The sequence below is a fragment of the Mustela putorius genome, unplaced genomic scaffold, assembly GCF_011764305.1.
Source record: "Mustela putorius furo isolate JIRA1106 unplaced genomic scaffold, ASM1176430v1.1 tig00000487_pilon_pilon_pilon, whole genome shotgun sequence".
In the NCBI taxonomy this organism is placed as follows: domain Eukaryota; kingdom Metazoa; phylum Chordata; class Mammalia; order Carnivora; family Mustelidae; genus Mustela; species Mustela putorius.
In genome coordinates, this window is record NW_025421399.1 from 2,252,246 (window position 1) to 2,273,910 (window position 21,665).

At 50.8% G+C, this 21,665-nt stretch overlaps 2 protein-coding genes across 2 annotated transcripts; one reads left to right on the forward strand and one right to left on the reverse strand.

The window, feature by feature from the left end:
* Positions 1-873: 873 nt before the first annotated feature.
* DUSP3 (dual specificity phosphatase 3) lies at positions 874-14,888 on the reverse strand. Its single transcript, XM_045080755.1, has 6 exons — positions 14,770-14,888; positions 14,507-14,558; positions 13,965-14,089; positions 13,271-13,430; positions 10,462-10,688; positions 874-4,700 (listed from the first exon to the last, which is right to left on the reverse strand). Exons 1-6 carry the CDS (start codon positions 14,828-14,830, stop codon positions 4,495-4,497), a joined length of 831 nt encoding a protein of 276 aa, XP_044936690.1. The 5' UTR covers positions 14,831-14,888; the 3' UTR covers positions 874-4,494.
* An 89-nt stretch (positions 14,889-14,977) lies between these two features.
* CFAP97D1 (CFAP97 domain containing 1) lies at positions 14,978-18,055 on the forward strand. The gene is made up of 6 exons (XM_004772590.3): positions 14,978-15,149; positions 15,662-15,732; positions 15,986-16,104; positions 16,500-16,623; positions 17,368-17,424; positions 17,927-18,055. Exons 1-5 carry the CDS (start codon positions 15,026-15,028, stop codon positions 17,422-17,424), a joined length of 495 nt encoding a protein of 164 aa, XP_004772647.1. The 5' UTR covers positions 14,978-15,025; the 3' UTR covers positions 17,927-18,055.
* The last annotated feature ends 3,610 nt before the right edge of the window (positions 18,056-21,665 follow it).

A 21,665-nucleotide genomic window follows, 5' to 3' on the forward strand; every position in this document is an offset into this window, starting at 1 on the left:
CACTGAGACACTCAAGCACCCCGAGAAATAACTATTTGTTAAGCACAAAAGCAAAGTGCAGAACGTTTTCCATGGAGATCTCTAAATGCACACGTTCACGAATGCGTACTTACATATGCGTGGAATTTTTCTTATTCTTTTTTTTTTTTTCAAAGATTTTATGTATTTGCCAAAGAGAGAGACACAGAGAGAGCATGAGCAGTGGGGAGCAGCAGGCAGAGGGAGAAGCAGGCTCCCTACTGAGCAAGGATCCTGATGCGGTGCTCAATCCCAGGACCCTGAAATCATGACCTGAGCTAAAGGCAGACACTTAACCGACTGAGCCACCCAGGCACCCCAGAGAGTTATTTCTGTCGGGGAGAAAAGGCACCCAACTCTCTTGAGTTTTTTAATCAGAGAAAAAAAACCAATGCTTATCACAAGGGAGATAAATGCTAACAGCAGAGTTGAAGGCGTCTGGGGGCAGGGCTGTGTTTGGGGGCTGCCCGTTTGTAGGACCATTCAAACCCCAAATGCCACCTAAGGGCCCACCCAAGGGCCACCCAGTCTCCTACTTTCTTAGGAATGTAAATCTACCTCCCTCATTTAGCATGGGCCTCTCTAGTCAAGACTATTCTAGTCAATTATCCCTCAAAAAAGCTGCAATTTTTTTAGAAATTAAATAAATAAAAAGATTATTCCCATCACAGGAAATTTCTGGTACTGGCAAGATGTTTAACCAACATCTACTGCATAAAACTAATCATCACAGGACTGAGAATGAGCTCGGGAGGGCCAATTTTTAGATGATACTTATTTTTGAAAGTTAGAAAAAAGCAAACATAAGAGCATCAGAGAAAATCAGCAGAGATAAGAAAGACCCAAAAAAGACCATTTCTATGTAATGTAAGACATTTATTTTGGTTACAGTTAGTGTTTTAACACTGATTTGTGATATAACAGACGTTAAACTCACTTTCCTTTAAAACCAATGTTAATACCTGCCCCTTTTCTGTCCAGGAAACTCACGCTTTCACAGTCAAATTACCCTGAAAGCTGACAGGAGATAAATCAAGCTTCCAACCACTCTGCTCTCTCAACGGGAGAGGGCCTCTACTTCCAATCAGGATAAAGTCTTAACTTGGTTAAGACCAACACTGTTGGCTCTTCAGTGGTTCTTGGTACTGGTTTTATGGCAGAAATCTCCTGTGAGGAAAGTGCATATCTTCCTATTATAAGATCAGTGCTTATTTGGATTAAAACATTAGCATCTTAACATTAACTTGTGACACAAAAGGCACCAACATTCCCTTTCAAACCATCCATCACCATGGGTGGAACACAGCGCCACCTGCTGGTCACCGTATTGTTACATACCCTATAATTCCCAGATGGTGGTAAATTCCAGGTGGGGATTCTCAGAGAACCCTATACAGTGTCAGAGCCAAAGGGACCTTAGAGGTCTTCTAGATGAGGCCCCTTGTTTTGACAGATGGTGGTTTCTGCTCTCCAGATAACTCAGAGTGGCAGATAAACAGACCAGCCTGTGGAAAGTATACTGTTTTTAGGTTTGAGAAGAAAACCATCTAGTGCTCTAATTTGACTGAGGTGGGGGTCTGCTAGTCAAAGAAAGGGATCAGATCACGGAGGAGGGTAAGAGCACCCTGAGTTCCTATTCCATCACTTCCCAGGGGTAGAAAGCCGTCCAGAAAACGACCATGGGCAGCTGGGCACGTGCTGGCTCTTACACCACAGAATTTTATTTTACTCAAAAATTAGGAGCTAAATCTCATGACGTAAAGATAGGGTTTCTGGGACCAAAGACTACCAAGAAATCCCCGTTATCAGCATAAAAGTAATTGCCCAAGTAAAGGCAGTAATTTTCCCAGTGGCCTTTTCTCCCTCAGGCCCCCACCAAAAGGCCTTCAAGAGGTCCTGATTAAAGGAGCCTGAGTAGCTAGCTGCCCCTGTCCCATCGTGGGACCACTGCTGACGGGTGCGAGGGGGTGCCCTTCCCCCCAGTCCCAGAGCCTCTTCCAGAAGCAGAAGGGAAAGCTCCAACTTAGGGACGCTATGTGCTTCCTAGAGGAAGAGGCACACCTTCTAACCAAATCAGGGACCCAGGCTTCTTGCTTCCTGCTCCTGGAGCAGGGATGGGCTTGTATCAAATCCCTCCCACGCTCTTCCGGACCCCCTCACCCCCTTGGCACCGCAGCTTGAATGGTTGTACTCCATCCACAAAACTGGCTCCTAGGCACACCGGCTGGGTCAAGGGCATATGCCTGCCCCTGGACACTCCAAGGGGGTTCCTTTCTTGATGGGGAGCCTAGTATGGGACAAAAGATTCAGTTTCAGGAAGAAGCAAACCTGAAATCTTAACTCGGCTCTTCCTCAGAGCCGGGACGGATGGGCACCCTGCCCTCCGTCAGTCTGAACCCCAGTTCCTTTTTCTTCAAAGGTCACAATACATGAATAAGCTCTGCCAACTGGATAGGGTTATTGGAAGGATCAGGTTAGATTAAGTGGGATGGTTCTCGGGAAACCGGAAGATGAGGTACACGGGTTAGAGGATGGCCATTTCACTGAGGTGGGTTTATGTGGGCAGTCCCGTCTCTGGGAGAGACCACAGCTCCTAGTTTGTTCGATGCGGCTGTGGTCACAGAGGAAAGCGACCGTCCAGACCCCGCGCTCTGGCCCTGTGACGGGAGAGGCCACGACACCCGGGAGTGAGGCCCTGCGGCACCCTGCTTCTCCTCGTCCGGCCCGACGCCCCTGGTCAACTCTGAAAAAGGCACATTCCCCACCTCGACAGGTGAACACTGCCTGAATTTCCATTTACAACGGAATTTTGAAGACTCGACAATAGTCCTTGGTTTTTTACTTCTGGTAAGACTCCTTCTGCAAATCCTTGCAAGGGATCCTACCACAAATTCAGGTTTCTGGGAGCTTGATAACACCCACCAGAACATCACCCTGCATGGGTCTGGGGCTCAGAAACAATAAGAAAAAGTAAAATTCTGCAAACTTTTCTAGATCTCTGTGTGCGAGGAGCTGGGGGGGGGGGTGCGGGTATGGCTGAGGACCACCTCTCTGCTGTCGGGGAACCTGAAGACAACAGGAATGCATCCCTTTCCATGGCAACAATCACTCAAAGTCCTAACAAGACTGTTTTCAAAACAAAACTCCTATATTCTGACACATGTGTGCACACGAGAAAGCATTATCCTTATGGATGACTAACGTCATCCTTGAATTAGTCCTAAAAAAAGGTGGCTCTGTTTTGTTTGTTTGCTCTACAACCAGTCAAGTCTCCACTTGGAGGCTCCGCTGTGTTTCATTTTGGCCTGGCTGACTCACTTTTGCTCCAAGGGCTCCGGGATCGTTCTTGGCACCACAGAGCCCTAAGACCCACCTAGAAGTGGGCGGGGTGAAAGCCTGCTCCTCCATCCTCTGGCTGTGTTTCTGAGACTCACACCCCCTTCCACACCCACACACGCACCCTGTAATTGGCCAACTTCCTCCTTCTGTCCTTGGAATAGCAACAGAGACAAAAAGCAGTTGGCATGAGTAGCTCAAGCTCGCCCACGCTATAATTCAGGACAAAACCTTTACAATTCTTCAAATGGTGGGGGTTTTAAATAGGCTGGAACTTAAACACCCTGTTTTCTCAGAAAATAATAATAATATAAAATAAAACCATGCCCAAGACATCACTCTTCTAACAATCCAAGTGACTGAGAGCAGCGGTCCAGGAGAGATATTCCAAAGCAGCGGATTCTGAATGCAAGCCTGCCAAAGATTCTGGCATTCTAGATACTGTGGACTGACAGGAGTCCTCCAGAGGAATGTCTGCCCACCTGACGGCCTCTTTGTTTGGGTATCTTTAATCCTACTGAAATACTTAAAATGCAGTCTCTTCATGGGAATTTCCACCCACTATCAACTGCTGGCCGGCGGGGGCCAGCTTCAGCCCTCAAAATGCGAGCCTCTGCCTATGAACAGCTGGCATGAGCGAGGAGGAGGCAGGCAGGGTGGGGAGAGAGGGGCCTGTGTTTGCATAGTTCCCTTACAGGGCTCGAGGTGCTGCGGTCCCCACTCAGGAGAGGACCCAGGGTGCATGGCAGGGAGCGGGGGAGGGAGGCAGGGGGCAACAGAGGTCAGGAAGGGCCCCTGGGGGCATCTCGAGCCTTTCACTGCCACAGACCTCCTGCCTTGGGTCATCCAGGAGAAGCATGCACGTCACAGGCCTTCCCCCTCTGCGCCCCCACCTCAGGGAGAGGACATCATAAACTACAGGCACAGGACACACCAGGGAGCGACAATGCCTTCCTTAGCAAGCTTGTTTATGTGCTCCCCAGGGGGAAAGTGGCCCAGGGCTGTGTTGGGACAGACTTGTGGGCAAGTGCCTGGTGATGCTGGGAGCAGGGTACACTGTGTTTCCTAAACATGGCGGCTTCGGACACCTCGACCAGGGCCTCCCCGGCCTGCCTCTAGAGAACAGGCCGAGGGGGTGCCCTAGAGTTTCAACTTCCCCTCCTTGACGAGTTTGTCATTGAGCTGGCACAGCTGGGCCAGGAAACCATCGTTGGGGCCGATCTCACGGTTCTGCCTCACGATGCTCAGGGCAGACTTGACATCCATCTTCTGACGCATCATGAGGTAGGCGATAACTAGGGTTGGGGATCGGCTGTAACCTTCCCGGCAGTGGACGAGGACCCGGCCTGGAAGAGAAACAGGGGCTCGTGAGCTGGAGCTGGGGGCTGTCCGCACACAGCCCGACTCAAGTCCCAACTCTTCTGGGGGAGCACCGATGAGTACCCCAAGACGCCACTGTGCTGCGAGGCGGGGAGATATGTACATAAGCACATCACCCTGGCAAACTGTGGGGCAGTATGTACTCAAATGGGACACACGCAACCCCTATGGCCCAGTGGGGAGGTACACGCATGCCTACAAAAGACACACACCCAAATATTTCGAGGGTGGCACTGTTCCTAACAGCTGGCAGCTCCCAGAGGCCCATCAATGGCAGGACAGATTGCTAACAAGGAGGGGTGCCTGGGCCACCCAAGCACCCCTGACTTTGATATTTCAATCAAAACCAAAACACATGAGGCACCTGGGTGGCCCAGTTGGTGAAGTGTCTGCCTTTGGCTCAGGTCATGATCTCAGGGTCCTGGGATCGAGCCCCGAGTCGGGCTCCCCCACTCAGCAGGGAGTCTCTGTTTCTCCCTCTGCTCCTACCCACAAGAGAGCTCATGCTCTCTCTCTCCCTTGATCAAATAATTAAATAAAATCTTAAAAAAAAAAAAAAAGAAGAAGAAGAAGAAGAAAACACAGAAATGACCCAAAGGTCCACCAGCAGGTAAACGGACAAACTGGGAAGACTCGTCAGCGTTCGACGGGAAAGGGCAACAGCCACGGGCAGCCACATGGATGGACGCCCCAGCAATGATGCAGACAGGGCGGGGCCGAGAAAGCGAACCCGCCGTGCCATTCCATTTATACAAAAGTCTACAAAAGGGACACTCCTGTCTGGTGACAGAAAGCAGAGCAGTGGTTGCCTGGGAATGGAAGGCAGAGGGGGCGGACGGGAGAGGTCACAGAGGCGCCTGAGAAAACACCAGGGGTTGGGGGGGGCGACGGGCGAGCTCTCTGTCGCCCTTGAGGTGCTGGTTTCACAGGTGTACGCGTATGTGGAAACGTCAAATCGTGGGCTTGGAATACGTGTGATTTGTTGACTGTCAATGACACCGCAACCAAGCGGTTTCAAAAACGTAAAAGGAATATGTGTATCAAATACAAACACAGGGACAGAAAATCAAAAACACACAAACGGAAACACCCTCTCACGTCCCCCCTCCCGCCATGGCCCATGAGGCCCGACGCAGTCCGGCCCCGCTTCTGCCAGCTCTGTTCCCAGGTGTCTGCTCCCACAGCCCTCCTCTCCACAGCCATAATGCCCTCCCCGGCCCTTCTCCTCTTCCCTGTTCTCGTGCGCCCCCCCCTTCCCGCGCCCCCCCCCCACAGGCCTTGTTTGCTGTCCCCCTAGCCTAAAATGGGGAAGCTCCACAAGGCAGGGCTGTCCATCCGTTTTGTTCCCCGCTGTATCCCCAGCACTTGGTGAAAGGAAGTATCAACCAGTCCCACCACACTGCATTTCCACTGGGGGGTTCCCGGGAGCCCCAAGCCTTGGCTTCTCTCTGCCACCACTCCCTCCCGCCACAGAGCCTTAGTTCCGGTCCTCGCCACCCTCACCACGGCCCCCTCCACACCTCCAAACCCAGCTCTCGCTCTACCCCCACCAACAACCCACACTCCACCCAGCAGCCGGAAGGGGCTTTCTAAAATTCAAATACAACCTGTCACCCTTTTCAGGGCTTCGGGTCTCTAACGTGTGGCTTACAAGGCCGAGTGCCCATGGCCCGGATACCTTCCCATGCTTTTTCTCCACCCCTGTGCCTCTGCACATGTCATTCCCTCTACCTGGAACGTATTCTCTCTCTTGGCCACCTGGCAAACTCCTCCTCATTCCTTAAAACCCCAGTTCAGGGGCTCCTGGGTGGCTCCGTGGATTAAGCCTCTGCCTTTGCCTCAGGTCATGATCTCAGGCTCCTGGGATCAAGCCATACATCTGGCTCTCTGCTCAGCAGGGAACCTGCCTCCCCCTCTCTCTCTGCCTGCCTCTCTGCCTACCTCTCTGCCTACTTGTGATCATTCTCTCTGTGTCAAGTGAATAAATAAAATATTTAAAAAAAAATACCCAGTTCAAATATTTCCTTTGTCTAGCACAGGGATTTAGAACCAAAACCTTTGGGGCACCTGAGTGCCTCAGTTGGTTGAGGGTCTGATTTAATTTGGGTTCATGTCTGAGGGTCATGAGACCAAGCCCTGCACTGAGCCCCCCCCCACCCCGGGGGCACATGTGCACACAACTCTCTCTTTCTCTCTCAAATAAATAAATAAATACAACTTTTTTTTGAGAGAGAGAGAGAACACATGTGTGTGGGGGGGGCGGGAAGTGGCAGGGGAAGAGGGAGGGGACAGGGAGAATGGGAGAGGGGAAGCGGGACTCCCTGCTGAGCTCAGAGCCAGAGGCAGGATTCAATCTCCAGAACCCGAGATCATCATAACCTGAACCGAAACCAAGAGTGGGACACTCAACGGACTGAGCTACCCAAGTGCCCCGATAAATAAATCTAAAAAACAAACAAACAAAAAAAACAAAAAAGAAGAAAAAGGGGCACCTGGGTGGCTCAGTGGGTTAAAGCCTCTGCCTTCGGCTCCAGTCATGATCCCAGGGTCCTGGGATAGAGCCCCGCATCGCATCGGGCTTTCTGCTTGGCAGGGAGCCTGCTTCATCCTCTCTCGCTAGCTGCCTCTCTGCCTACTTGTGATCTCTATCTGTCAAATAAATAAATTAAATCTTTAAAAAAAAAAAAAAAAGGAAAAAAGAAAGAAAGAAAGAAAAAACTTGAAGTCATGTGAATGTGGGTTTAAATTTTAACTTGCTGGTTGTGATGGTTACAGGAGTCAACTCAGCCTGTCTATGACCAGGCAGCTGATCCAGCACTAGTCTAGAAGGTATTTTGTGGATGTAATTAACACTAACTATCCATAACTATCAGTTTCCTTCAGTAAAGGAGACTGCCCTCGATCCTGTGGCTGGGCCACATCCAATCAGTTAAAGATCTTAAGAGCAAAAAGTGAGGTTCGCTGGAGATGAAATTCTGCCTCGAGGCTGTAATAAAGAAGGTCCGCCCGAGTCTGCAGCCTCCTAGGCTGCCCTCCAGATTTCAGATCTGCCAGATCCTACAACCACGGGAGCCAATTCCTTAAAATAAATAATATCTATTGCTTCTCTTGGTTCTGTCTTGCTGGCCGGTACACTGCTTATGAACTCTACGACCCACTACCCCCCACACGCCTCCATGTCCTCATCTGTGGTCACAGTACCCATTGCGCAGTGTTGTTGGGGGATTGAAGGAAACGTCCTATAAAGTCCTTAGACCAACGCCCAGCATATGAACTAACTCCTAGCCAGCAACAGCAGTTGTCTGGTGGAGCCCAGTACTTTCTAGGACAACAGCCTGGCTCTGTGTCCCTCCCGGCCACGCACGGATCTACTCTCCTCCGCCAGACCGCACGTGCCTTAAAGGGCAGACTGTGGGGTACTGATTTTTGGATGCCCTACAACTTCTAGTATGCACTTGGTGCTCAAAAAATGTTGGCTGATTAGCCAAGTGGTTGAGTCTCCACCAGTGCTTCTACCCTGCCACTATTTTGAAGGAAATCTGGTGGCCCAGAGTCAAACAGAGTCTCTTCTGTTCCTATCACGCTCTGCTCAAAACATGACTCTATTCTCCCCACGCCTCCCATGCAGGAAGGAGGACCTCGCCCGCCACTCCCCTGCCCATTCTCTCTCTAGCCAGCATACCCAAAGGGTGTGGAGGGAGGCTTTCCCTGCCCCAGCCCTGATGAGAGAACCCCTGCAGAGCCACTGCCTCACCACCCGGAACATACTCAGCAGCCCAGGACTCCCAGAGCTGATCAGGAAGGGGAAGGTTGGAATTTCCAGCCTTCCAGGCCCCACCCAGAAGCCATTCCTCCCTAGAGGCCTCCCTTGATCCGGACTGGAAGTGACTGCTTCCTCCTCTGGGCACTCCTGGCTCTTCCCACTTCTCCAAAGTAATGGGGGCCCTGGCTCCCCCGAGCCCTGCAGCCTGTGAGAAGCCGCTGTGTTTCTGTTGACTCACTTGGCCAATCAATCTTAGAAGCATTTACACTTGGCTTGACAGCCCATGGAGTTCATTTTTGTCACTCACTCAGTAATCATCCGCAGCGTGTCTGCTATGGGCCCAAAGCTACCTCACATGCTGGAGGGACAGACAGGGACCCCGTGGATCCAGCCAGAGGGCAGGTCTCACGCAAGACAGTTTGCCAGAAGACGAGGTAGGGAGAGGCAGAGAGAACTTTCCAGAAGGACAACTCAGCCCACGCTGCCTCCCGCTAAGCCGGGAGGTCACAGAAAGTCAAGGTTTGTTCCTAGGGGGATGGAAAGGGGAAACAGAGTCGGAAGGCTCTAAGTTTCCCGAGCAGCTGACCAACCCATATACAAGAAGAGCAAAATCCATCCCCTTAACTGGGACCCTCGTTCCCATCTACATGGGGACTCCGTACAGCCAGAACAGAGGGGGTGACGTACATGAGACCATGAAGGACCACAAAGGGCCTGACAGTGAAGCCTATAGACACCTCCCTCCTGAGCCCCAGACACACAATAACCAACGTCTAGTACATGCTGTGCACTGGGAATCATTCCAGGGGGAGGCTGCTGGGCACAGGAAGCAGAGATAGGCTGGAAGCAAGGGGCTATGGGGGCTTACCTCCCCTGCAAAGGTTGTGGGTGGGGGAGGAAGAGGCTGGGAGAGGCAGCTTGAAGGTAAAGGCAGTCCCTGAGAGGAACAAGCGATAAGCAGAAAGGGCAGGTGGCCAGGGCTGGTCAACTGACGTCTGCCCTCTGCGTTCTAGGGTTCCCCCCCCAGGGACGGCCTGCCTAACTGCCAGTGCCTCAGCAGGTCCCCCTCAGTCGCAGATGTGGGAGCCGCAGGAAGCATTCAGAAAGTGGCTGGAAGATGTGGCCCGTGGGCCATCGCCTGCTGAGTTCCAGGCGAAGCCCAGCCATGGCAGCCCCATTCCCCTGGCCAGGCATTCGTGTAAGCCAACTCCAGCCAGTGAGATCTGAGGGGAACCCCACTGAGGATTTCTGAGGGCCCTTCCACTTGCTGCTCATTTTTATTTATTTACTTATTTTTAAGATATTATGTATTTATTTGAGAGAGAAAAAGCACAAGCTGGGCCAACGAGCCGAGGGAGAAGGTAAAGCAGACTCCCTCTGCCAAGCAGGGAGCCTGACATGGGGCTGGATCCCAGGACCCTGGGATCATGACCTGAAGCAAAGGCAGACGCTTACCTGATTAAGCCACCCAGGCGCCCTCCTACATGCTCTTTAAGAAAAGGAAGAAACATGGGGACGAGATGGCTGCCTGGTCTTCTGCCGTACTTTGTCCTGCCGGGATGTGGTGACTGGGTCTGCCACCGCCATCTTGGGACCCTGAGGGGAAAGCCCAGAGGGTAGCAGGGGGGGGAGGGGGAAGCAGCTTGTCCTGACACGGCCACTGAGCTGCTGAATCAACCAGCCCCAGAGCTCCTTTACCTCAGCACTTCTCACCGCATCAGATAAATCATTATTGCTGAACCTATTTTGGAGGCATGGCGGGGAGTGGGTAGAAATGAACTCTCAGCCAGCCAAAGTCCACTCAAACACCAGGACCCCAACCAAGGCTGCCACTGTGAGAAACGTTTATATATCTTGGGTAACGTGGGGCCTTTTGACAGAGAGGAAGCCGGTGACGGGCCTGTTTTCTAGAGAAGTCCGGTCAAAGCTGCCTTGCCTTGATTCCTGGTCCGCAGGTGCCTTACCATTCTTTTGAGCCAAGGCCTGGTCGATGAAGTCTGCAGCCCTTTCAAAGTAGGCGCTGAGGTTGAACTCCTGCGTGTCGTTGGCCTTGATGCCCAGGTAGGTGATGCCGGAGTCCTTGTAGAAGTTGGCATTGGTGTTGACGTGCATGAAGGACCTACCCTCAGCGGCATTCAGCACGTGCGTGATGCCTAGTTTCTGCAGCTTGGGGATGTCTTGAGCCACAGACCTGGACAAGAGACAGCGGCAGGGGATGACTCACTCACCAGCTGGCAGCCCAGGGGGAGGAAGATGGAGAAGATTCTAAGTCTCCCAGCAAAACGAGGAACCCTCGGCGCTCGGCTCCTGCCAGCTTCCCCTCATCTTAGGAGCCACCTCCCTCCCTCAAGCCATATCTAATTACCAGCAGCTTCCCCAAATAGCCGAGGCGGTTTCATGCCCATGTCATTCCCTCTCTTTGAAATGCCCTTCTCGAGCTTCTCCATGGACAGACACCCTCTCATTTTTCACCACCCTCTGCAATGTGTCCCCATCTCCCCTCCACCCCCAACCTGGCATCTGGCTTCCTACCCTGTGGTGGGGGGTACAGCCTAGTGGGCTCAAAATGGGCTCTAGAGCCAGACTGCCTGGGTCTGAATCCAACCCTCAGACCTAACATCCAGGTAACCTTGGACAAGCCACTTAACCTTCTGGTGACTCAGTTTCCCTGTCTGTCAAATGGGGAGGCTACCCCTTGGGGTGGCCCATGTTACATGAGTGGGCCTATAGACAGAGGCCAGCACTGTAGTCTGTGCTCTTCTAATGCCTGATTGTACTGCTTTGTTCTGAGCCCCTCAAGGGAGTAACCCACTCCACTGCCCAGCACCTGCTATCAGCACCCGGCACTTAGTAGGCGTCAACTGACTACGTAGTGAATCCGAGAAAAAGAAGGAAATCAGCATATTTGAGGCAGCCTCCTTCCTTGGATCATAAAATACAGTAGCCCCTCCAGTCCCCCAGAGGGACCCTTTCTGTCACGGAGCACCAGCCACATCTCCGAGGCTCTCCTGGGTGAGTAAGCACTTGGGGACCCAGTGGCGCCAACTCTGGGGGTTATAAAACATTTGATCTCAATAGTCAAAGGGCTCCTTTATGTCATCTCCCAACAACGTCCCAATTCAGACAGCAGTTTATACTTTACAAAATGCCTTCTCCGACAGGAGATCTCGTCTGCCTGAAGCAAACCCTGGCCTTGAGCTCTGGTCCCACTGGACAGTGGAAGGATGTGCTGCGGGCTCACACAGACAGCTGAGCAGCGAGCTGGGAAGAGGCCCGATGCCAGCCCTGTTCTCTCCCCCCCTCACTCTGCCTGTCATGTTCACATCAACTGCATATCCTGAGTTCTAGAAAATGAGGCTCATACAGGATCCTCTCTGCCATGAGAGCCCTGATTTGATTCAGGGGCTCCCAACAGGCAGGGAGCATGAGGCATTCCATGCTGAGTGCCCCCCTCCCCCAACACACACCCCTGGCCAGGTCAAAGCCAGATTGGTTAATTGGCCAGGGGACGTGTTTTTCTACAGTGGCCACCGGCACGGGTCACGCTGGCTGCCACCAGACATTCACAAGCTCGGTTTTCACTCAGGAAGTGGGGGCAGCTATTCAGCTATTCACTTGTGCCCAAGTGCCCTGGAGAGCAGGGTCTCCGAGGGAGCCAAGGCCATTTGCTGCTTCCGTGTCAGGACAGGGCGCTATCCTCAGAACTTTGCAATTTCCTGGGGCCTTTGGCTGAGGCTCTGGGACTGTTTTCGCTGTCCCTGCTCACCAGGCTGCACATGGTTGTAGAGCAGTGATCAATTCTCTGAAGGTGAGCTCCCATTCACCTCCCTTCTCCATTAAACATTCAACAAATTCACCATTACCATTACTATCACTGTGAATGCACACTCAAGCGCCTGACACACAGTAGGTGCTCACTATGGTGAATGAATGGACGGAGTGGATGAAATTGTCCCCCATGACAGTGGGACCTGCTTTAAAGACCTTATTTATTAGCCCCACGATGACCCCCATTTTTGTGGCAGCCTTTAGTAGGATAAGGAAGCAACACGTTGTAGTATAGGATAGGGGATACAGACATGAACGAGACATTAACCCTGTCCTCACGGTCCCTCAACCACCCTGTGCCACCATGTCCTCCAGGGTAAAAGGAGAGAGGGGAGTTAATTCTGGGTTTCCAAAATGCAGACCCCGGTCCATAGAGCTTAGGGCGTTGGTAAATCAAACCCTATCTGGAAGGCAGGAGAAGGAGCGAGGAAACCCCAGCCCAGCCCTCCGGATCCCTCATTTGGAGTATTTCGATTCCCTGATCTGGTCTGCCCAGCCGGGGAAAGTTCCACGCCCGGTTTGTGACGTCAGCCGGTTGCTATGGCAGCGAAGGCAGACATTCCGCGGTGACCTCACTGCAGAACCAGGCAGCTGTCACATGACGCGCGGGCTGGAGACCGGCCGGGTGACAGAGGGCCACCTGTTAGGTGATCACGGTGGCCCGACCCCGCCCAAGGCCGAGCCCCTAGCGGGTAGCGCCAGGCTGGCCGAGCGCCCCGGAATCCGGGCCCCCCGCGAGGGGGGAGGACCGCGCGGGGCCTGGGCGGGGTCTAGCCCCTCCGCCTCCACCCGCGCGGGGGCGGGCGGCGACTCCAGCCCCTGCCCGGCCCCCAAGGTGTTCCAGGAGGTCGACCACGCCCCACAAACCGCCCCCCCCAACCCCGCTTGCCCGCGACGCCCCCACCCCAGCTTTCCGGTGGGCGGGGCGCCCCAGCGGCGACTCACGCGTTGCCCACGTAGATCCTGGGGGTGACCTCGTTGCAAGGCTGGCTCGGTAGGCTGTAGCAGCCGCTGCCGTCCGACAGCAGGTCGTTGAGATCCTGCACCGAGAGCTCGAACGGGCCCGACATGGCGGCGGCCGGGCCCTGCACGCCCGGGCAGCAGCCTGCGAGGGGAGAGCCGCCGGGTCAGCTGGGCGTGGGCTCCCGAGCCGGGACCCGCCCCGTCCCGCCCCGGAGGCGGGCCCGCCGGGCGCGGGAAAAGGCGGAGCGCGGACGGCTGGCACGCTCAGCTCCCGGCAGGGAGGCGCGCAGCCCGGGGCCCGCGGGGACGCTCTGGGGGCCCCGGGCCTGCCCCCCCGCCGGCGGAGGTGGCGCCACCCGGTTGTTTTAGGGGGTCCTCGGTCCATCCCCAGCTAAGGGCTTTTCTGCATCATTATACATGGGGCAGTGCTGTAACAACTTTGGATTAAACGCAGAGCGACATTAATTGTCCCAACTGAACGGGGTACGCACAGGTTTTGCTGTTTTTGCAGTTTTAGCGGGACACCCGGATTCCGCCTGCCTGCTGCAGACCAGCGGCATTGACATCCCGGGGAGCTCGTCAGAAACTCAAAGTCTCTGCCCCAGCCCCACCATGCTGAATGAGAATGTGCATTTTACAGCCCGCACCCCCACCCCCGGCCCCCCGCGATCCTTACAAAGGTTCAAGTTTGGGAAGCCCAACTCTGAGGCACATTTCTTCCAACATTTATCCGGCTTCAAAGCTTGGACTCTGTGCAGCCAGGCTTCACATTCTGATCCTGGCAAATCAGCCTCTCTGAGCCTGTTTGTTGGGGGAGGAGAATAAATGGGGATACTAGTAGCACCTAACTCCTAGGGTTGTTTGAAAGATTAAATGTGACACCAAGGAAATCGCCCAGCACTGTATAGTGAGCACCCAGTAGGTTTCTGCCTCTACATGGGTCAATGCCGTGAGCACCCACTAGGTGCTACTCCACCTGTACTGGCCTGGAAACCACCAGGCAGCTTCGCAGCCCTTCCAGGAGCAGCTACCAGCCCACCATGAGCCGTGATCGCGTTGGCAACCCCTCATTTGCTGAAATCCCACTAAAAGCAGAAGACAGACTCCGTCTTTCCCCAGTGCGGATGGCAGACTCCCGCCCCACCCCCACTCCTCCAAAATGCAAATGTCCCTGGAGTTTAGGAAACCCCCCATCCTGAGCCCAGCAGCAACACGAACTTGGTTCTTGAGCAGCAGAGCAGCCTGTTGCTTTGAAGTTCAGATTCTTCATCTGCAAAACGAAGAAATTGCATGAGCTTCTCACGAAGGCCATCTTTCACCTGCCCCCATGAGCTTGGGGTCTCGCACCTCAGGAGGATCCACCGTGGTGGAGAATCCTGAGCTTACAGCTGAAGGTGTGTGAGCGAGCCTGGACTTCTCCATCCCCACCCCCACTTCGCACCCGCACCCAGAGCCTTCCTACACCTCCCAGCACACCACACCTTTTCCCCCTGCTGTTGGGGGCATCCACATGTCAGGCAGGTTCTGAGTCTTGTTCCCCATCTTGGTTTGGACCTGTGTTAGCCTTCAAACAGAAGTCCAGGGATAGCCAGGCACACTCTGTCACTCCTTTTCCTTCCCCAAGACCTGTCCCTGATGTCATAACGGGGTAACTATGACAGCCTGTCGTGGGGACAGCTAACTACCTCACAGAGGAGCCTGGGTGCCTCATTTCTGAAGTGAGACTAGGAAGAGAAGATGAACAATTCCCTGGATTATCTAGCCTACCCTGTAATCGTCTCTAATCACAGACAGAGCACAACCTTCAGGAAGAAACTGGACTTTGGCCACTATGTATTTCATAAGAATAGAATACAAATAGGTATGTGGACCGTTGGAGTGGGACATCTGCGATTAGGGGTTCTGGAACGGTTGGCCTTAGAGAGATTGGCAGTAAACCAGACCACTACTGGCTTTGCGATGATACGACCTTATCAGTTGGCTTGGGTCAAGAGGACGTTGGCATCCGTGACAGATTTATCTCCCAGCAGGAGTTCAGTGGTTGGAAACGCTCACTTAAACTCTTTTAAAGCCAGAGTAAGCTAGAAAGAGGCTAGGACTCCAGCTCCCAATGGGCTAGTCATACTGGGAAAGGACATTTATCTCTGTTTTACTTGTTCTGGCCCTCACGTTCTGTTATTTGTGCTAAAAAAAACTCTTCAAAGATGTCTGTTTGGGAAATTAAACGAACATAAAATCCCTGAACCAGAGTAAGGTCAGAATTCAACATCGTCCTGTTTACTAATGGGGGGCAGTTGTCTAGCACGGGAGCGGGTTTTCAAGGCAGCTAGGAGGACCCCTCTGCAGTAACGTGGCTCTCTTTTACCCTCTTAGTGAAGGCGACCGTCGATACAAAACCTCCAGTGGCGCACACACATCACATTTTGAAACTGAGCAAACTACAGGTATTGGCTCTTGCCGTCTGTGGATGTACTTTATTGATTTTTTATCTATGTCCCGAAGAGGTCCGGTTTCCCAGAGCCTCATAAATACCCTCCTTCTTAACAAATCCAGAGATTTGTTAGGACTCCCCGCCCTTTGCTGCACGCTCCTCCCAGTCTCCACTGCAGCCCTTCCCCACCATCCCAGAGGAGGGTGATGCAGAGCGCCAGGGTGTTGGCCGCTGTCACCACGGAGGGGGGCCCGGTTTCTTACCAGGGTGAACAGAAGCGAATTGACAAAATTGAATATGAAAACAAACAACTGTGTCAGAAGATTGCAAATGCCCATCGTGGTCCTGCCAAGGTGGATTGCTGGAACGAGTATTTTTCCAAGAGGTAGTGTTCTTTCTCCTTTCCTGTGTTTGGGAAGTCAGAGTCGACTCTCCCCCTTGTCAGGTTTTAGTGCAAGGTTCTCCTGAGCAGGAGGCGTCCTAGAGAGAAGGCATCTTGATGGGAGACCAAGTTAGGGAAAATGAGAAGTCTCCAAAACAAGGTCCAAGCTGCAGCCAGGCCAATAGAGTAGAATTCTCTAGGGGACATTAGGGTTGAGAACCACTGATAGGAACCTGCCAGTGTTGTGTACGGACCCCAGAGTGTTGTCTGGTTCAACAGGTGTAGGGGGTCTCAGGGCTCAGTGGGAAGCCCTTAGGCAGCCTGGGTTTATGACATCACGACTTCATCCAAGAGGGGATTTTTTTTCTCCAGCCATCTCAGGATTTTATGTTTTTCAGCTTAAACAGAGAAACAAGGAACCGGGAACTCGTGAGAATCACCGTGGAAAACCAGGGCATTCTGAAGAGGCTTGGTGATCGCAAACCCCACTATGACCGCAGGTTGTCCGAGATGGACTGGCAGGCACGTGGCTGCTCTGTGTGCCTCCCTTGTGCCTGCGCAGTGCATCTGCGTTCAGAGTAGAGTCAGTCTCAGAAGGCATTCCTTAAGCAGCTGAAGGAGAAGTCATGCAAAATGCAGCAATTGGTAAAAGAGAAACCACCCAGAGCCAACAAAGCTAAGGACAGGAGGGGCGCCTGGGTAGCTCAGTGGGTTAAAGCCTCTGCCTTCAGCTCAGGTCATGATCCCGGGGTCCTGGGATGGAGCCCCACCTCAGGCTCTCTGCTCAGCAGGGAGCCTGCTTCCCCCTCTCTCTGCCTGCCCCTCTGCCTGCCTCTCTGCCTACTTGAGATCTGTCAAATAAATAAATAAAATATTAAAAAAAAAAAAGCTGAGGACAGGAGCTAATCCATTTGCTCTCTGGGTAGCAAAGCTGCCATGTATCAGTTTCAAAAACTATCTAGTGGCATCTTCCGTCAAGCTTTAATTCATTAAAAAAAGAATGTACAAGCAAGGAGGAGGAAGGGGACATGATTCAGTATGCGGTTGATTTCCTTCATTTAGGAACCAACTTTCAAGAAGAAAAAAAAAAAAGGAAAAAGCCTTCTGTGGTGGTTTTCTTTTCTTTAAAAAAACAAACAAACAAACAAACCCCACTCCGACTTTTGTCTGTAAGCCTTCTCTAAGCCAGCCTTAGGAGCTAGACCTCCAACTTTAGCCCCCGCCCTGTGGCATTGACAAAAATCTTTCTGATTTTTTCCCTTCAAGAATTCAAGGCGCTACATCAAAAATACAACAAGATATCTTCTCTCCCGAGATGAATAGGTATGTCTTAACATGGCTGCTTCTTACTGGGAAATAACAGTGATCACGTTTGATAGCAAAGCCCTAAGAGCCGTACGGATGGAGCACAAGGGACCCAGTTTTAAGGGGATGGATTTTTGCCCTTCTGTAATATAACAGAACTTAGAGCCCTCTGTTTCCTCTCTCCAAACGAGTAGGAAATGGCTGGCTTTTGTCATCAGCCTTGAGTCTCTCCATGAGTCTAAGGGGAAGTGATTTGTTCCAGTAAAATATAAACAGGAGGTCTCGTGATTTTCATATTGAGCGAAAGTTACATTACAGGTCTCTGTCACTATTCAAGTACTATTGTGTTGGCATTTTGTATTAGTTAACATTATTAGGAATGACTAAGTTGTGTGTGTGTGAGTGAGTGTGTGTTTTGCCCCTAGGGAGAAGGATAAATGGACACTCAGGCTCTCCAAAGTATAGTTCCATATAATTGATGTTTCTCCATTTCTCTCCCTCTTTTCTCCCTGAAAACAAGGTTCCTCACCATGGAAAAGATACAAGAGAAAGCCCTAGGATTTCTTAGCTGCTTAGAATTTCAAGACACTCCTAAGTGGCTGAATGCTTAATCTTAGGATGCTACAATAAAGCTTGGAACATAAAATGAGTAAGTTACATTGAAAGTATGTACCCAAAGGCGTTAAGTCCCATCCCAAAATGGAGACGGAGTCGGGCAGGCAGAAGGCAGGATGCAACAAGCATTTTTATTTGGGGCTATAAAAAGGAGTTTCTATGAGAGCGTAAGAGAGAGAAATACCTTTTTAAAACACACGCCATCGGGGCGCCTGGGTGGCTCAGTGGGTTAAAGCCTTCGCCTTCGGCTCAGGTCATGATCCCAGGGTCCTGGGATCGAGCCCCTGCTTGGGCTCTCTGCTTGGCAGGGAGGCTGCTTCCCTTCCTCTCTCTCTGCCTGTCTCTCTGCCTACTTGTGATCTCTGTCAAATAAATAAATAAAATACTAAACACACACACACACACACGCCATCCTCAGCATCCTAGAGGGGAGGAAAGTGGGGTAAGATGACCCACCCCTAAGTACAGCTCTGTCAAAATGGAAAACAGAAGCACGTGATAAGATTAAGGTTCAGACAACACAGAGAACAAATGCCATTAGTCTCTCTGTGAATACACAGCATTGGAAAAGAATGCTTCATTGAAGTTTCCGTGTACTCTGTTCATTTATAGGGAGCAGCAACAGTGAAAGTGTCAAACACATCTCAAAACATAGGCAAGACAATGCAGCTTGAGGGCTGTGACTGGTTGTGCTGGGTTTGTGCCTGACATTTTAAACTTTTTATGAGAGAGGGTGGACCTTAAGTATTCTCATCACAGATAAACTTTTTATTTTAAAATAATTAGATTCACAGGAAGTTGCAAATAAATGTTCGGGGGTGCGCGTGGGGGTGGGGGACTTCACCCTTTACACAGCCTCCCGCAAAGTTAGCACCTGGTGTAACTGTAATACGATATCAAACCAGGAAGCTGACATTGGTGCAATCCATACAGTGTATACAAATTTCACCAGTTATGCATGCACTGGTGTGTGTGTGTGTAGCTCTCTGTAGTGTTATCAGCTGTGTAGCTTTGGGTAACTAGAGTCACATTGAAGGTACATAATTGACTATACCATCATCAAAAGACTTAATGGTACCCCTCCCCCCTTTTTTTTAATTTGACAGACAGAGATCACAAGTAGGCAGAGAGGTAGGCAGAGAGTGGAGGTGGGTTGGGGGCGCGGAGAAGGAAGCAGTTTGAGGAATCACCTTCATCTAGATTCTTCTCTAGAGATACAGGTTAGAAACCTGGAAGTCATCCTTTACTTTGCTCTCTCTTGCTCCTTCTCGCTGAGTACATCATTTCTTTTTTTTTTTTTAATTTTTAAAAGATTTTATTTATTTGAGAGAGAGAGCATGAGCAGGGAGAGGGGTAGTGGGAGAGGCAGATGCCCCCCCTGAGCAGGGAGCCGGATGCAGAACTCCATCCCAGGACCCCAAGATTATGACCTGAGCCGAAGTCAGACAATTAACTGGCTGAGCAACCTGTGCGCTCCAGCTCTGCCTACACATTTTCAACCCAGCACTCGTACCGCTAAGTGTCTGCATATGCTATTGTTAATTTTCCCTCATCTGAGAATGTCTTCACTTCCCTTTCGTTCCTTAAGGGTAATTTCATCGCATATAGAATTCAAGATTGATGGTTCTTAGCTCTCAGCACTCTATAAATGTTGCGTGACTTCTGTCTGCCTCCATAGTTTCCTTTATAAGCAATACTGAAATAGAACTCAAATTGGTGTTCCTTCCTGGTTGTTTCTCCCTGTTTTTCAGATTTTTTTCTTAGTCTTTAGTTTTCAGAAGATTAGTTATGATGTGTCTTCTTTGGTCTTAACCTACTTGGAGTTTATTGGCTTCTTAAATCTGTAGGTTTCTATCTTCCACCAAATTTGGGGGAGTTTTCAGCCCAAAAGTATTCTTTGAATATTTTTCAGTTCCACATTTCCCCTCACCCAGGATTCCAATTTTTCAAACATTGGTCTTTTGTTATTGTTCCTAATCCTTGTCTTTTTTTTTTTTCCCCTTCCAGTCTGTTGTTCAGATTGAGTAAATTCTATTGATCTGTCCTTCAGCACTCTGCTTTGATCTTCTGTCATTTCCATTCTACTACCGAGTTCATCCAAGTTTTACCTTTCACAATAATTTTTCATTTCTGTAATTTCCATTTGGTTCCTTCTCATAACTTCTATTTCTTTGCTAAGATTTTCCAATTCAAGAGAATTTGCAATTGCCTATTGAAGCATTTTTATTACAACTGCTTTAAAATCCTTGTGAGATAAATTGTAACATCTGAGATAAATTCCAACATATCGGTATTGGTATCAGTGGACTGTTTTTTCCTTACATTGTTTTTCTGGTTTGGGGTATGATGAGAGATTTTCTAATTGTATCCTGGACTTTTGGGTTATTATGTTAGGGATCTTTTCATTTTATTTACATCTTCTAGTTTAGCAAGTAGGAGACCTGCTTAGGTGTAGTGCATTGTGGTTTTGTTTTTTTTTGTTTGTTTGTTTGTTTTTTATGGACTTTAGTTCCAAGGGAAATTCATTTCTCTTTCCTCTTTCTTTCTTTCTTTTTTTTTTTTTAGTTTTATGGTTTTATAAACACAAACACGATATGCATATAAGCTGTCTGTCTATGCGTTTTCTTCACTGTGCCACCAGGCATTGGGATTGACTTCTCTGATGACCAGCTGGGTTATTCTTTCTACCATGGTCTTGCAGTTCTTGGATTGTGACCAATCTCTGCCCAGTGAGATTTGTTGCCCATCAATAGCATTTCAATCTCCTTGATGTTGTGGACTAGGGACTTCCAGAAGCCACTGGGCAGCATGCGTTCTGTTTCCCTGTTGCTTCTGTAACCAATGCTGGGCATCAAGATCTGGTTCTTGGGGCACCTGGGTGTCTCAGTGGGTTAAAGCCTCTGCCTTCAGCTCAGGTCATGATCTCAGGGTCCTGGGATCAAGCCCCACATCGGGCTCTCTGCTCAGCGGGGAGCCTGCTTTCCTCCTCTCTCTGCCTGCCTCTCTGCCTACTTGTGATTTCTCTCTGTCAAATAAATAAATAAATTCTTTAAAAAAAAAAAAAAAAAAGATCTGGTTCTTGATTCTTCTGGGCACCATACTGTCAATGCCTCCGGGCTTCTGCTGGTTGCGTTCATTTTGACATGTCAGTCTGACAGGTGCCGAAGAACTTCTTGGTCCCTTGTTAAGCACCTCAGGCTTCACCAGAGGTCTGAGGGCGGCCATGATGTCGAGTAAGATGGCTGCCACCAAGCCAGGCAGCCCTGAGGAGGAGATGGAAGTGCAGTTTCTGATCCCTGGCAATACTGTTCTGGTCTGCATTGTTCTGTGGGTGCTGCTAGGGTTCCTGCTCAGTCCCTGCTGGTGTCTTCTGTGGTGTCAGAAGGTGGATTGCATGGTATTGTGTCCTTTGTTTTTTCCTTTTTTCTTGTTTCCCCCCATCTTCCTTGTCTATGTCTGTTGGTGGTTCTGGGTTGCAGGCCCTTCAGAGCTTAGTCCAGGGTATATGGCAGATGAAAAGAAAACCCAGGAAAATCCCCACATTGTTGTTCCTCAAGTCCTGAGGTCCCTAGCCAGCCCACCGTTGTCTTTCTTCTTCTTTTTTTTTTAAAATATTTTATATATTTATTTGGGACAGAGGGTAC

Coding starts and splice junctions, on each gene's coding strand:
- CFAP97D1 (XM_004772590.3), top strand. CDS start 15,026: ATGAACAATTCCCTGGATTATCTAGCCTACCCTGTAATCGTCTCTAAT. Junction 16,105..16,499: donor AACGAGTATTTTTCCAAGAG/GTAGTGTTCTTT, acceptor TATGTTTTTCAG/CTTAAACAGAGAAACAAGGA. Junction 16,624..17,367: donor TGTCCGAGATGGACTGGCAG/GCACGTGGCTGC, acceptor TTTCCCTTCAAG/AATTCAAGGCGCTACATCAA.
- DUSP3 (XM_045080755.1), bottom strand. CDS start 14,830: ATGGGGAACAAGACTCAGAACCTGCCTGACATGTGGATGCCCCCAACA. Junction 13,431..13,964: donor CTTCCCAAACTTGAACCTTT/GTAAGGATCGCG, acceptor CTCCCCTCGCAG/GCTGCTGCCCGGGCGTGCAG. Junction 10,689..13,270: donor AGGATCTACGTGGGCAACGC/GTGAGTCGCCGC, acceptor TCTCTTGTCCAG/GTCTGTGGCTCAAGACATCC.